This window comes from Fundulus heteroclitus, chromosome 9, assembly GCF_011125445.2.
Source record: "Fundulus heteroclitus isolate FHET01 chromosome 9, MU-UCD_Fhet_4.1, whole genome shotgun sequence".
NCBI lineage: Eukaryota > Metazoa > Chordata > Actinopteri > Cyprinodontiformes > Fundulidae > Fundulus > Fundulus heteroclitus.
In genome coordinates this window covers 37,368,604-37,383,579 of record NC_046369.1, presented here as the reverse complement: position 1 = coordinate 37,383,579, position 14,976 = coordinate 37,368,604, and the positions used below count along the sequence as shown (strand labels likewise).

General features: G+C 45.5%; 3 protein-coding genes across 3 annotated transcripts; 2 read left to right on the top strand and 1 right to left on the bottom strand.

Annotated features, from left to right (window-relative positions):
* Nucleotides 1–3,942: 3,942 nt before the first annotated feature.
* Nucleotides 3,943–9,559, top strand: cpt2 (carnitine palmitoyltransferase 2). The gene is made up of 5 exons (XM_012850233.3): nt 3,943–4,455; nt 6,846–6,926; nt 7,015–7,121; nt 7,202–8,506; nt 8,875–9,559. Exons 1-5 carry the CDS (start codon nt 4,274–4,276, stop codon nt 9,201–9,203), a joined length of 2,004 nt encoding a protein of 667 aa, XP_012705687.2. The 5' UTR covers nt 3,943–4,273; the 3' UTR covers nt 9,204–9,559.
* A 640-nt stretch (nt 9,560–10,199) lies between these two features.
* Nucleotides 10,200–11,863, bottom strand: magoh (mago homolog, exon junction complex subunit). The gene is made up of 5 exons (XM_012850238.3): nt 11,675–11,863; nt 11,314–11,372; nt 11,011–11,121; nt 10,508–10,590; nt 10,200–10,415 (listed from the first exon to the last, which is right to left on the bottom strand). Exons 1-5 carry the CDS (start codon nt 11,763–11,765, stop codon nt 10,316–10,318), a joined length of 444 nt encoding a protein of 147 aa, XP_012705692.1. The 5' UTR covers nt 11,766–11,863; the 3' UTR covers nt 10,200–10,315.
* Nucleotides 11,864–12,275: 412 nt separating this feature from the next.
* LOC105915949 (protein AATF) lies at nt 12,276–14,112 on the top strand. The gene is given in 2 exon segments (XM_012850236.3): nt 12,276–13,587; nt 13,589–14,112. Coding segments are annotated over 2 exon segments (1,641 nt in total). The 5' UTR covers nt 12,276–12,345; the 3' UTR covers nt 13,988–14,112.
* The last annotated feature ends 864 nt before the right edge of the window (nt 14,113–14,976 follow it).

Genomic DNA, 14,976 nt, shown 5'->3' with positions numbered 1-14,976 from the left:
CTTGGCCAACATGCAGACACAGACGGACCAGAGTCTTAAGATGTTTATTTAAGGCCCTACGAGGGTTTGCACACAAAGTGAGCAACAGGCAGGGTCGAAACGTCAGAGCAGAGGAAACTGCGGGAAGAAAGAGGATAAATTAACACTAATCGAACCAGGGGACAATCTCCAGATGCTGCTGTGCTTATCGCTTGGCTGGGAGGACCTATCTAAGGAGGATGAGTAGAAAAGGAGTTCTGTGACCGTAAAGTCTCTGGTGGAAGGAGATGGCTGAGTGACGGGAGGGCTGGCAGATGTTACACAGGCGGGGAGCTCGAGCAGCACCACTGCGGCAGCAGGCAGGAGGAGCAGCTGGAAGAACCAGGGTGAGTCCAGAAGAACCAGGGTGAATCCAGGGAGGGGGTCTCTTGCCCGGCTTGGCAACACCAAGGGAGTTTGAGGACAAATGCCAGAGCAAAATCTGAGCAGCGGGGATTCGAGAAACTGGTCTTCGAGGCACGGGGCCAACACAGGTGAGTAAATCCAAAAACCCGACGAACTGGAGAAGACAGGAGACAAAGTTAGATCCAAAAAACAGGGATTTCAAAAACTCACAGGTATGAAGCTCAGGTGACAGGTCTCTGGCCTAGGCATACCACAACAGGGGAACACTCTGACGTATTCCAGCTGTCAGAGAGAAGCAGTCCAAATGAGCCGCAGTTGCGGGCCACGCCCACCCGTCAACTGCGGCCACCTGTGGAGCAGAATTAGTAGAGCACGGAAAACACAGAACCCTGACAGACATAGTACCCAAACTTTTAATCCATACTTTTTGGGCTTTCTTTCTCCTCCCCATGGTCCATCTGGGGCTGATTTTCAGTACCATGGGTCTGACTGTATCCCAACCATGAGCAATAAAGTGATTGACCAAACCAGTGTGTGTCTCCTTTTTATTCAGCACATTCAAACGATGAAGGTTGAACTTTGTAAACAGGGTATCTGCAGTTTTCCACATATCTGCTGTGGCAGACCTGACAGGTCAATACATAAACACACTTTTGTGTTTGAGGTGCTCCTTTAGCTGAGACCTGATGGACTCTCTGTGTGACAGTGTTGCACACAGTTATTGTATTGTTGGGTTTTCAGTCTTACGGTCTGATCTGACCTTGGCATGGACCAGTTGATCCTTTAAATTCTTGTTCCTTCTCGAAGCAGACATGATCTTCCTGTCTTTCAGATTCCGCTCCTGGAGTTCACATATAAAGCTAGAGTATTGAATCGAGCTTTACAGCTGGCTAATGATGCCTCAGGCCATCCAGCAAGGGCTTTCTTTGAGATGCTTCCCTCAGGGAGAAGGTATCGTTCTGCAAAATGTACTACTGATCGCCATTTACCATTATCGCCATTTCTCCTCAGCTTCTTCCCACAAGCTGTGATTGCTTTGAACAAAGCATCTTAAACTAGACACTTGTATGTATGTATGGATTTTATTGTACAGCATTTTTATATGGAGCATTTTTAATATTGAGGCTTCATGTGGCTTTGTTTGTCTGTTTTCTATGTTGTGTCCTCTGATGTGTTTACATTGACTTTGCACTCTGAGCTACTTGCACATTTTTTTCCAATGCAGGTAAAACTGCAAATGGCTAATAAAGTGAATCTGAATCTGAGACTGACCCCCAACCCAGAGATAAACTTTCACCCAGAGCTAATAAAACTTGATCTAAAATTTTCTTTGGTGTTTGTCTAAATTAAATCAATCCTCACTGTGGTCATGCTTTTGCCATTTGGATGAACACCGGACATCAGCCTGTAACCTCTACATCCCCCGAAAAACTGGAAGAGCGGCCCCTGGGACTTTTGGTCGACTGATCAACAAGTTGGAACACTTGGCAGTATGCATTAGCTGGTATGTGACTGGATCAAGATGACAGTTCAGGTTGTATATGATTATGTATATGATTATTACGGATTTGGATAGCTGAATGCAAGTTGCTAGTTGCAGTGGAAGCAGGAAAGGCAATGGTAGTCAGGCGCATGGAGCTTCAGCAAACCCAAGTAATGAAAGATATCTGTAGGAAAAGAGCTTGGATGAAGGAAATAATGACACGAGTAAAAGACTTATAAAGTGGAAGTTTAGACCAGTCTAATATTCAAGACATACGATGAACACATTACTCTGAGCCAGGGGCAGATCTACCGGGGAGGCATAGGGTGGCGCTGCCATCCTAAAAGCAAGCCTTGCCACCCCAGCTGCCAGCTCTGAATTCAAGTTACAGTTAATGACGTATCGGACATTTTAATTGTGAATGTCTTCATAGTAATAATAATAATAGACTTTATTTGTAATGTACTTTACATTCCCAACACATCTCAAAGTGCCACAGCCAATAGAAAAACAGATAATAAAATAAGAACAAAGACATTAAAATGTAATAAAAATACACAAGTAAAAATCTTATATCTGACAAGTGGGGTTAACTTCCCAGGAGTGATTGGCCTACCAACATTACTCCAAGAGCACAACAGCAACTCATCCAGGAGATCAAAAATAAATAAATACCCAGAATAAAACCTAAATTTTTATCACAAGCACATAAAATCTGATATATAAAATAAATCACATAAAATCATTAAAGTAAAGGCATTTTTTCCAAACAACTCCTATGTATATATTGTGTCAGCAATCAGCATGCTCATTTAAAATAACAACAACATTACAAGGCTAAAACACATAAAGGTCATAAATATAAGACTAAAAAAATACAACATCAGGATGACAGTTAGACAAAACATTCTGAACCAGATCACTTTTCAGAACTATTCTCACAACAATCACTTTGGAACGTCAGGATTTCAGACGGCTACTGTCTCTGGGATGGACTTTGATGGACTCGTGCTTTGTGGCAACCAGACTTCTGAACAAAAAGCAAGACATTGGTAAATCTGCATGAATAATATTCTGAATCACTGCAAAGTATAATCTGATCCGTAACATATTAAGAAATCCTGATTGTAAAAGGTACATGATTACTGTAATATTGCATGTTTTAAATAAACCGCTAACAACAGTGGCAGATTTTGTCCTATTTATCTTTTGTTTCAGAACCTGAGAAGAGCACAAATTAATCTCTGAGAGCGAATAAAATGTAGAAAAGCCAAGTGAAATAAAATGTTCAAGAAGAAGAACTGGCTGTATTATGTTATTCTCTCCTATGTTATACATCATTTCAATGTCTTATCATGAGGCTGAATTTCAGAAAAAAGTTCAGAAGTACAGGGAGGAGCATTAGGATGAATCTGAATCTGACTGATGGGGAAGGAGGGGGTTGTTAGATTATTATCATACGTTTTATATTTATATATATAGTTTTAATTATTCAAGATTTCTGTGCTTCAAAGAAATCAGTTTTAAAAAGTTTTTCCCCCATTTCAAAACTGGCTTTGAAAAAGTTTCAAAATGTAATTGTTACATTTTGGGATGTCTGTGTATGTGCACTTTTCAGAGCCCAAGGTTGCAGTTTAGTTTTTAGTTAAGTCAAATAATACTCTCATTGAAACAAAAACAAACAAAAAAAAAACAGTAAAATGGGAATTCTGTGAGGAAAGTGAAACAGCAGAATATGTAATCTAAGCTCTGTAGGAAAAAAAACAGAATTAGTAAGGAGTCTTGAACATGAAAGACAGCAGTACAATCTTATAAATCTATTCAGAAAAAGTATTTTTAATGTAAGCTATAAGATATTTTTTGTTATTTGATAGTAAATGGGTTAGTGAATAAAATAGTGATTTTTTTAGTCAAGACAAGACAATATTATTTATATAGCACTTTAATGTAATAAGACAAAGTGCAGTTTGTGTCGTGTATTTTTGGCACGCGTGTCCTGATTCATGCCAGACGGGGGCGGTAATGTGTGAAATTATTGGTTGCCAATCGCAATTAAAAAATAAAGAAGAAGCAAGCGATACGGAAAAGTTGCGGGGGCTGCATAAATCACGTGACTGGTCGTACCGGTTCGACTTCCTGTTAACCCCACAAATGTTTATTTTGGATGAGCTGTTAGTAAAGCTGTTAGTAAAGCTGTTAGTAAATCAGAAGTCTCGAACTCTTATTCCCCTGGAGCCAAATAGGTTAAGCTAAGGCAGCCTGCTAACTGTTAGCCGCCGGGGTTAGCTGTGGTGTCGACCTGCTGACAGCTGCGGGGCGGACGTGTCTCCAGCTTTTACCTTTGTCCATAGTATTAAACCGCTCCGTTAACAGTTCCTGTAAATATTTAGTTCATTAACTAACGTCATGGCCACGTTGCTGTCCGCACAATGCGTTTTCTGTCTGAGGAAACCTGGGAGTCAGATTAATTTAAGAAGAGCCGCAGCGGGGATGACAGCACGGTGCTACAGCAGCAGGACGGCTTCCTCCGCGGACTACCTGCACCGAAGCGTCGTTCCATCCATGCATTACCAGAAGAGTTTGCCCAGGTAGGACATTTTCTAGTAAGAAAGCTGTTATTTAATTGGTCCACTGTTAGTCGGGACTACGTTGAAGCTTTTAGTGGATTTAACCAAAGTGTTTCGAATGAAAGAAGGTTAAGGAGGAATGTAGGTAAAAGGGTACGCTTGATTTCCCCTCGGTGACCACAAGGCGGCGGAGTGAGACATACAACGACTGAGACGGATCACATTGATAAATGGGTCACATTTTTGACCAACTAGAGCAGGGGTCTTCAATTCCAGTCCTGGAGGTCCGGCTTCTACACAGCTGGGTCTAATAACCAGGCCCTCAGCCGGACTCTGGAGAGGTTGACAGCAGACCTAGGAGGAGATTCAGTCATGTTATTGAGGTGTGTTGGACCAGGGATACACCTAAAAGCTGCAGGACACACATCACGAAAACTCTGACCCAAACAACAGAGAATCAGAGTATTTTATTTGTCACCGCTGTGAAATTTCTCTTTGGCCACTTCGGTTTACATTAAACATAATAAAGGCAAAAACTGACAAACAGGCAATGTACAAGGGTTACGGTGTTTTTTTTTTTATTGCTGGACATATAAAACAGTTGGCCTAGGTGTTTGCTGAAGTAATAAAGATATCATAAACATTTATTGATTTCTCAAGCGCTTTAAAACATCCTAATAAAGAGACCAAACAATAAAATGATAACACTCAAAAAGATCACAGTAATTAATAAAAAAAAAAGGAAAAAAAAAAAAAAAAAGAAAGTGTTCCAAGGAACATTAAAAGCATTTCTGAACAAATGTGTCTTCAGTTTGCTTTTTAAAAGGCCCGGGTCAGTGACGGCACCAGAGTCCAAAGGAAGCTGGTTCCAGAGTGTGGGTGCCTCCACCAGAAAGGCCCGGTCACCCCAGTGTTTAAGTCCTGGGAATAAATAAACGCTGATTGGAAGACCTCAAGGAGCCGTCACACACAAACACCTAAAATGTCAGATAAACGAGGAGGCGTGAGGCCGTTCTGAGATTTAAAAACGAACAGCAAAGGTTTCAAATCCATTCTCAAATGAACAGGAAGAATAAAGACCTACAGTAGTTTGTCTGTTGGATATTAAACGAATATTACAACTGCCTGATGGGACATGATGTATTTTTATTTAAAAGTCAGAACTTCTTTTGACTTAAACTCAAAGTCTTACATCTTGTGACTTCCCTTTTACTTATTTCCACTCATCCCGTGTGTTTTAAAGCTGGGGGAGAGGAATTTAAACGAGGATTAGAGTTTTAAAAAAAGCCACGGGCCGTGTTTAAAGTTGTGATGCTGGTATGAAGGTATACTCAGGTTAGCTTCAACACTGCAAACACTCTCCATCATGCAATTTGAGGTCAGTTGAAGGAGATGCCAGAGAAAGCTCTGATGTAAGCAGAGCCTGAAGGAGCATAGAGCAGTGCTGCACTGCACACTGCTGGTCAGCTTGCTGAATGAGAGCTACTACTTTATATTTCCCCCCTGCTTCCGAAGACAAATTTGGTTATTTGCAAACATTTCTGGTTGCAAAATGCATGTTCACGGTGTGGAAGCTAAAGGAGCACCCCCTTGTCACTCATATGAAGGTATTTTAGCAGCTAAGGGAATAGCTGTTGGGTTTTAAATAAAACGGTCAGATCACGCAACACATTTTTGTGGACTTTTGAGGAAGCTGAGGAAGAGTGGGCCTTCATCATGGCTCGGATTTGTTTGTCCAGCTCATTTAGACTGAGATCTGGGGGAGCAGGGAGGCCAGGTCAGGGTCCAAGACCTTTTTATGAACCATTTTGTGTTATCCTGCTGAAAGAGCCCAGTCTATTTCCCTTTGCTGGAGCCTGGGGAGTGTTTAAAATACAGGATGGAGCTCTCCTTTCGGCTGAAGGGTGAGTTTTCTCAGAAAAGATATTATATTCTGCCTTTGATAAAATCACATTTCTCTCTCTTGGTAATTAAGGGAGACACTCACCTTTCTACCAGAACCAGCATTAACTCCCTCAGCAATCTGAGCTACAGAAGCTTGTCTTTTGGATCAGACCACACAGTCCAGCCTTCACTCCCCACATGCATCAATAGTCCTTCCTTTGGAAGCTAGTGATAGACACCGACTGCTGCAGACCAGGGACACTCCACAAGAGCCGCAGCCTTGGAGGTGTTCTGATCCAGTCTTCTAGCCGCACCAACCGGGCCCTGGTCAAACTGACTCAGACTCTTATGCTTGGCCATTTTTCCTGCTAACAAATCAGTGCACTAAATGCTAACTAGCTATGAAGAAGAGATAATCAGTGTTCTTCACTTTACCTGCCAGTGGTCATAATGTTATGCCTGACTGTTGTATGTTTAAGGACATCATGGTTGACTTGGATTGTGGACTTTGTTTCGTTGCTGTTTAGACTCCCCATCCCCAAGCTGGAGGACACTATCAGGAGGTATCTGGCTGCCCAGAAGCCTCTGCTGGGTGATGAGCAGTTTGCGTAAGTCCCTGACAGGACATCCTTTTCTTTCACTTCATTGGCTGATACTTTAAGTTTCCAGTTAGCCGTCTTTATCTTTTGTCCTCAGAACAACGGAGAAAATCGCTCAGGATTTCCAGAACGGTGTGGGAAAAGAGCTGCATGAGGAACTGGTGGCTCAGGACAAGACCAACAAGCACACCAGCTACATCTCAGGTGAGTGCACCCCCCCCCCCCCCTCCTGTGGCTTCACACAGCAGCTCAGGTAAACACTAATGGATCTGTTTCCACATCAGGCCCCTGGTTCGACATGTATCTGTCAGCGCGCGACTCTGTGGTGCTCAACTTCAACCCCTTCATGTCCTTCAACCCTGATCCCAAGCAGGAGTACAACGAGCAGCTGGTGCGGTCGGCTAACATGGTGTGCTCGGCCGTGCGCTTCATGAAGACTCTGCGAGCAAATTTACTGGAGCCGGAGGTTTTCCACCTGAACCCGGCCAAGAGCGACACGGACAGTTTCAAGAACTTGATCCGCTGGGTTCCATCTGCCCTGTCCTGGTACGGAGCCTACATGGTCAACGCCTACCCCCTTGACATGTCTCAGTACTTCCGCCTCTTCAACTCAACCCGCATCCCAAAGCGTGGTCGGGATGAGCTGCTCACTGATGACAGAGGCAGGCATCTGCTAGTGATGAGGAAGGGCAACATGTACGTCTTCGACGTGGTAGACGGGGACGGGAACCTGGTGAAACCGGCAGAGATCCACTCCCACTTAAAGTACATTTTGACCGACTCGACACCGGCACCCCCCTTCCCTCTGGGCGTCCTGACCAGTGAGAACAGGGATGTTTGGGCCGGGCTAAGGGAGAAGCTGGTCGCCGCCGGAAACGCAGAGGCGCTGGGGTTGGTTGACAGCGCCCTCTTCTGTCTGTGCCTGGACGACGAGAGCATGCGGGACCACATTCACATCTCCCACAACATGCTGCACGGCGACGGCTGCAACCGCTGGTATGACAAGTCCTTCAGCATCATCATAGCCAAGGACGGTCAGGCGGCCATCAACTTCGAGCACGCTTGGGGCGACGGGGTAGCTGTGCTCCGCTTCCAGAACGAGGTGTTCAAAGACACCACGGAGAAGCCGCTGGTGCACCCCGGCTCCGCCCCGGCGGCCGCGGACTCGGCCTCCGCCGTCCGCAGGCTGCACTTCCACCTGGACGGAGAGCTGGAGAGCGGCATCAAGAAAGCCAAAGAGAACTTTGACTCGGCTGTGGCGAAGCTCACCATCGACGCCATGGAGTTCAAGAGAGGCGGGAAGGAGCAGCTGAAGAAGAGCAAGCTGAGCCCGGACGCTATAGCCCAGCTGTCTTTTCAGATGGCCTTCCTGAGGCAGTACGGCCAGACGGTGGCCACGTACGAGTCCTGCAGCACCGCCGCCTTTAAGCACGGCCGCACAGAGACCATCCGACCAGCCAGCGCGCACACCAAACGCTGCTCACACGCCTTCGTTCACGAGCCCAGTAAGCACAGCGTGGAGGAGCTGAAGGCCATGCTCAACGAGTGCTCCAAGTATCACGGCCAGCTCACTAAGGAGGCAGCTATGGGTGTGTAAACACTTCATTCATAAAGCACTTTAAAAACAACATGCTGACAAAGAGTGGTATGTAAAAAAAAAAAAAAAAAAAAAAAACAATGGAATCAAGATGTAAAATGCTCATTTAAAAACACATCCCACTGCTTAAAGTTACTCAATATTGCAAACATAAAAGTATTCTGAGTTCTGACATCTCAGGTAATATTTTACATGATTGTGTCAGCTCAGCTTTAAATCTCATCCTGCAGGCTTGAATCATCAGTGTATACTTAGAAGTCCTTGTTGAAGAGCTAAACCTCTAAAGTTACTTCTTGTGGCTGCTTTCCAACAGTAAACATTCAGATGCATGATTCTCACGGTTTGTTTCTGTCTGAGCAGGTCAAGGATTTGACCGCCACCTGTTTGCCATGCGTTACCTCGCCAACTCCAAGGGCCAAGCGTTGCACGGCCTGTACACAGACCCGGCCTACGCTGCTATAAACCACAACATCCTCTCCACCAGCACTCTCACCAGCCCCGCCGTCAGCCTCGGGGGCTTCGCCCCGGTGGTGCCGGACGGCTTCGGCGTCGGTTACGGCGTCCACGACAACTGGATCGGCTGCAACGTCTCCAGCTACCCCGCTCGCAACGTCCAAGAGTTCCTGCAGTGTGTCCACAAGTCTTTGGAGGACATCTTCAGTGTTGTGGAAGGGAAACCTCTCAGCTAAGAGATTAAAGTGTGCCTGGTCACAAATCATGAAGACATGTAGCTAATTCCATCAGTAAACCCTCTAGGAGAAATTAACTTGTGCTATCAGGTGTTTTTTGAGAAGCAAATGAAGAATCAAAGGTAATGTTTACTTGTGAAAGTTCTGTACATGTTGGGACTGTTGTTGACTTGGATCTGGCATGAACTACACCACACAGGCAGCTGCAGAGACCCTCTATGGAAGATGTGCCTTAGTAATGTCAGAGGACTAATCTTCACTGTAATTCATCTTATTTATCTGTCTTTACTTGTTTCTGATTGCATTCTTATTGTGGTTGATTCTTTTGGAATAAAACGGAATTATCCACAATTTTACATTTCAGTCAAAATTCCAGTTTTCTGGACTAAAATGTTTTTCTAGTTTAACATTCTGGATAGACTACCAGATATTGAACTTTAACTGCTCAAATAGCTATGGGATGATTTTATCTGTCAGTTCCAGGGGTTTTAACACACAGCTGGCACTGGCTTCAGTGATATTGGCCCATTTCACGACTTCTGGAAATGAATATCACTTTTGACTTTCATTGGCCAAACACTGGAGTCTGGTGTTCCTGCACGAAATTCAGATAAAGGTAGTTTGTAAAATAATTATTCTATTGAGGAATAAAATATCCTTTTTAAATATGCTTTAGTTTATTTGGCATTTTAAGCAAACTCTACTGCAACCTGAAAGTTGTCTAGAATAAACTAAGTTACATGTAAATCTATCACCATTTACTAAACAGTGGCTTTAATTCTTTTAAAATTGGAAGGATTGGTCAAGAAACCAAATGTGTTTCTAGATGCTAATTATTGTTCCCATTGAAAAATTATAAAAGAAAATTCCGCACCTTTCAATAATGTGTAGAAAGCCTGATCTACTCTGATTTAAGCAAGTTAATTTACCAATAGCAGCATTCCTGCTGAATAGATGTTCAAGCCAAAATCTGGTATCTGACAAATCAGGACACCATTTCCATTTTCAATGTTTATTCAAAATAAAAACTTCCACCAAGAGCAAAAATGTACAAAAGCGGTAGTTAAACAAAAACATCAGCTAACGAAACCAAAAAGTTCCAACTGCACATTCTAGATGGGCTTGATCTTGAAGTGTAGTCCGATCAGACTGAAGACGAGACATTTCAGATCCTGGACCAGGTAGTAGAACACACGGAGTCCTTCAGGATCCCTGAAATGGAGCAGGACATTTCACCATCAGCCCCTCAGACAGAAACACACATACACATTAACGCACCATCCCCCAGGTAAAGCAGGACTCACTTAGACTGGTTGACATCAATCAAAGAGCCAATTTTGGAAGTTGTGAATGAAATGTGCTCATCTCCAATGACGATCTCCAACTCCTGGAAACAATGAGAACAATCACAGGTTAAAACACTTCCAGACGTAATCAATACAATTCTTCAATTGGTGCTGCAAGCATCATATCAATAACGTTAAAAGAATTATAAGGAAATAAAAGTAGAAAGCACTTCAATTGCTTATTCAATTTTAGACAAAGAAACAAGGGGATTACAAACATTTTATGGGAACTATTACAAGCAAAAACAAATTGACAATTTAAACATGCAAAGGTGTAGCTACTTAGTTTGACTACAGTATCTCATCTAAAAAGAAAGCAAAGCTCTAATTCACATTTTGACTTCACTGACCCCTGTGTGTCTCAAAGTCAGATCTCACCCAAATGAGATTTGTGTTGCTATTTAAGGGAAACAGTAATAGTAAAACTAAAAGGTTGCTTTGCCCTGTTGTAAATCACAAACCTGTCTTCCAACTCTGTCAGGAGGGGGCCACAGGGCATCATCTTCCTTGGTGATTTCACTGTCATCAATGATGCGTTTCAGCTCCTCCATCACGCTTTTGTGTACATATGCCTGGTTGGTAGGAATAGACAAGAAAGATGAGCCCGTTGTAGCTGCGCAAACAATTAGATCAGACCTCACGTCCTCTGATGAGGCTGAATATCCACATGCAGCTGATCCATAACCCGGTAGTGTAGCAACACTACCGGAATTTAAACAACATGAGCTGCCATTCGCTTGACGAGGTGAATAATCAGAAATTACCTCTTTCCTGATCATGACGTCATTCTTGTAGTTGCTGTTGTTCGCGTACCTCAGCTTGCCTTTAAGAAAGGATGGGGATCAAAATATACAATGAATGAGTTTCACGTGAGGAAAAGCCACGATGAACGCCACATGGCTTGTATGCTCTCAAATAAAACAAACTATCACTGAATTTATTTTAAAACATGTATAAAGTGAGTAGATTAATCTAAATGCATGTTTAGTACCATTTGCGATCACATTTGAAACTACAGCGCCTATCCTGCACTCGGCTCCGCTGCGGCCTGCTCAAAGCTAGCTGCTAACAACGTTAGCTTCACAGGAGCAAAGCAGAGCCACCGTTTTACCGCCAAACACTCACCGTCGGGTCTGAACTCAAATTCCAGAAACTCGTGTCCAAACTTCCCCTTGTGTCCCACATAATACCTCAAATAGAAGTCACTCGTTGACATATTAAAACGCTAAACCGGGCTATTTGCGGGGAAGTACTACGAATAAAACTGGCAAGCACAGATCACAGCCCAAGCTTCGACGCCAGGTACGCATGCGCGCTGGGTTACGATCAGGAGGGAATTTGTTTCCGGAGTTTTGTCTTGAAGGTGGATGCCCTCGTTCCTTACTGTTCATAACTTCTACTGTTAACTTTCTCACCTACAACTTATTTGTATGTCCACACCGCACCAGTGAAGCCGATGAATGGACCTTGAAATGCATTATTGTTTTTTATTTTGTTACTGTTGTTTATGACTTATTTGACTTACTTTGTCCTGGGAGCAACTCAATTTCGTTGCAATGCTGAAAACTGGATGCAGTGATAAATATTGTCATTGTATTCAAGGAGACCTTTAATAAACAATAATAAGGACAACCAATAATAAAAAGAAACATTTCGTCCACGGGTCAAATGTTTGCCTGAAAGACAAGCCGGAGGGTCCAACGCACCAATCCGGTTTCGTCGCATTTTAACAACGTCAGCCACACCGTGGGAGCCGCTCAGTGTCCGCTGCACGTGGGAGACGCAAACTGTCCGTCATGGCGGGCTCGTTCTCTCAGGAGCTCGAGGAGCTGTTGAACCCGCAGCCTAAGTTCGCGGATCCAGAGGACGACGCCGACGAGGCGACCAAAGCCCGCGTGATCGAGAGGTTGAGCGAAGACGACGAGGACGATGGCGGGGTGGGACTCAGCGCTCTCCGGAAACGCAACTCAGCTGCGCTCCTGGACACAGACAGGAGGTATGCGGGGAAGCCGGTGTCCCGCCAGCAGCTGCTCATGGACGTTGGAGAATCAGAGGAGGAAGAGGAGGATGATGATGATGATGATGATGAGGAGGAGGAGGAAGGTGACATGGAAGAAGAAGATGATGATGATGATGATGATGTAATAGTAGTAGAGGAGGAGGAGGAGGATGATGAAGAGGAGGAGGAGAGAGATTTGAAACTAGATGCTAAAGTGACATCCCAGGCGAAGGATGCTGACATCACCTTTCCTGACAAAGTGGACTTTTACAAAATGACAGAGGGCATGGACGACCTGGGGATGAGTGATGATGATGATGATGATGATGATGATGGCAGTGGCGAGGAGTCTGAAGGCAGCGATGACGATGAAGGCTCAGAGGACGACGAGACGGGAGACGAGCAGGAGGCTGTCCGCACGTTTTCTAAAGACCAGCTGGACGAGGAGGTAGAGAAAGGCAGGGCGGTGAGGAACCAGCTGGCCCTCTGGGACCAGCTGCTCGAGGGCCGCATCAGACTCCAGAAGGCCCTGGTGACGGCCAACCAGCTGCCCCAGCCGCCCGCTTTCGCCGAGTTCAAGAGGCGAGGCGGAGCCGAGTACGCCGGGGCCCTGAAGAACAGCCACAAGGCCCTGAAAGCTCTCCAGAGGTCCCTGCTGGAGCTGCACGACCAGCTGCTGTACCAGAGCCCGGACACGCGCTCCATCGCTGCGGGGGGGCCCGCCGCCGGGAGCGAGGGGCAGGACGGGATCAGCGACGGCGAGGAGCAGGAGACGTCCGCGCCCAAGAGGAAACTGGAGCTGGCGGAGTACCCCGACTTCATGGCTAAACGTTTTGCAGCTTTCTCGCCGTACCGCAACGCCACGCTGCAGAAGTGGCACGACAAAACCCGCCTGGCCACGGGCAAAAGCGGCAGGGGGTTCGGAGCGTTCGACAGGAACATTCTGACCCAGGTGGAGCAGGTGCTGATGGACAGAGAGAGGCTGCTGCGGCGCACTCAGACCCGCCGCTCCGAGTACCGAGTCCTGGGCAAGAAGGAGAGGCTCCGCTGTGGCCCCGCAGGACGTCCCGGCGGAGGGAGAGGACGACGCGCATCCCCTGAAGGCAAACGCGCACCTCAAAGACCTGGACGAGGACATCTTCGACGACGACGACTTCTACCACCAGCTCCTGAGGGAGCTCATAGAGCGCAAGACCAGCGTGGCGGACCCCAACGACCAGGTGGCCATGGGCAGGCAGTGGCTGGCCATCCAGAAGCTGCGCAGCAAGATCAAGAAGAAGGTGGACACCAAGGCCAGCAAGGGCCGCAAAGTCAGGTTCCACGTCCACAGCAAGCTGGTGGGCTTCATGGCGCCCGTGGACCACAGCTCCATGAGCGACGAGGCCCGCAGCGAGCTGTACCGCGGCCTCTTCGGCCACAGCGCCGCCGTCAGAGAGTGACGCGTCAGGAGTGGGGAAATGACCTGCAGAACGCTCTCAGAGCAGCGGGCGGTTCTGGTGCTGTTGGGAAGTTCTCCAAGGACAGGCCAAGATCTTTATACAGTTTAGAGCACGAAATAAGAGGACGGGTGCCTGAACAATGCAGGAGGCACCAATCAGTCGGCTAGAAGTCAGGATCTGTCGATGTCCCACTGATCGATTCTGATCCAGGATCAGCTACTTGGTCAAATACTGAAACATGGGATTATTTTTCCTGATCAAAGGAACGTTTCATGGTTTAGGACTCCCTCATTTCCCGTCTAGAAAGGCGACCACAATCAGCACCCACTGATGCGCTCTATGAGTTCATAAAAATGTGGGTACACGCTTTGATGCATAAATGGGGATCATGTTGAAATTCCTTCATGTTAGAAGAAGCTTTCCCCCTTTATATGTTAGTCTTTAGAAAAAAGGGGGTTCATAAGACTTTAAAGGTTTTAGCCGACTAGAAGCCTGATTGGTGCATCTGTAACAGACATGTTTCCTGAAAGATGTGGGAATGAAGTGAACTAGAACTAATGAATCTGTTGGTTCTTTCCACCTACGAAAGTTAGATCACAGACAACCTGTTCTTTTTTTTTTTATAAAGAGTTGACAAAAAATGATCTATTGTTATGAAAGCAAGATTTGTTGTTGCAAAAAATATAACATTTTATACATTTGAAGAGAAAATAAACACCTGAGTTTGTACGAGTTGTTTCCAGTGCTTGTTTTCCAGACTATTAAATCTTTTTGCTGCTCATCACAAACATGCTAGCTGGTGATTTAGTCAGTCGGGTTCTTAAACACGCTGCTCGTAGCTTTCCAGCTGTGGCTCTAACCTGCTGCATTACCCTATTAAGAGTCATGGCTGCCAGCATTCTACGCTTTCTTTTAGGCAAGAAAAAAGTTTAGAAAGCTTTCTTTGGGCCAGCTGGCTGGCAGTGTGCAGCGACATGAGAAGACTTTGC

Coding starts and splice junctions, on each gene's coding strand:
- cpt2 (XM_012850233.3), top strand. CDS start 4,274: ATGGCCACGTTGCTGTCCGCACAATGCGTTTTCTGTCTGAGGAAACCT. Junction 7,122..7,201: donor GCACACCAGCTACATCTCAG/GTGAGTGCACCC, acceptor TTTCCACATCAG/GCCCCTGGTTCGACATGTAT. Junction 8,507..8,874: donor CACTAAGGAGGCAGCTATGG/GTGTGTAAACAC, acceptor CTGTCTGAGCAG/GTCAAGGATTTGACCGCCAC.
- magoh (XM_012850238.3), bottom strand. CDS start 11,765: ATGTCAACGAGTGACTTCTATTTGAGGTATTATGTGGGACACAAGGGG. Junction 11,373..11,674: donor ATTTGAGTTCAGACCCGACG/GTGAGTGTTTGG, acceptor CCTTTCTTAAAG/GCAAGCTGAGGTACGCGAAC. Junction 10,591..11,010: donor CTGACAGAGTTGGAAGACAG/GTTTGTGATTTA, acceptor CATTGTTTCCAG/GAGTTGGAGATCGTCATTGG.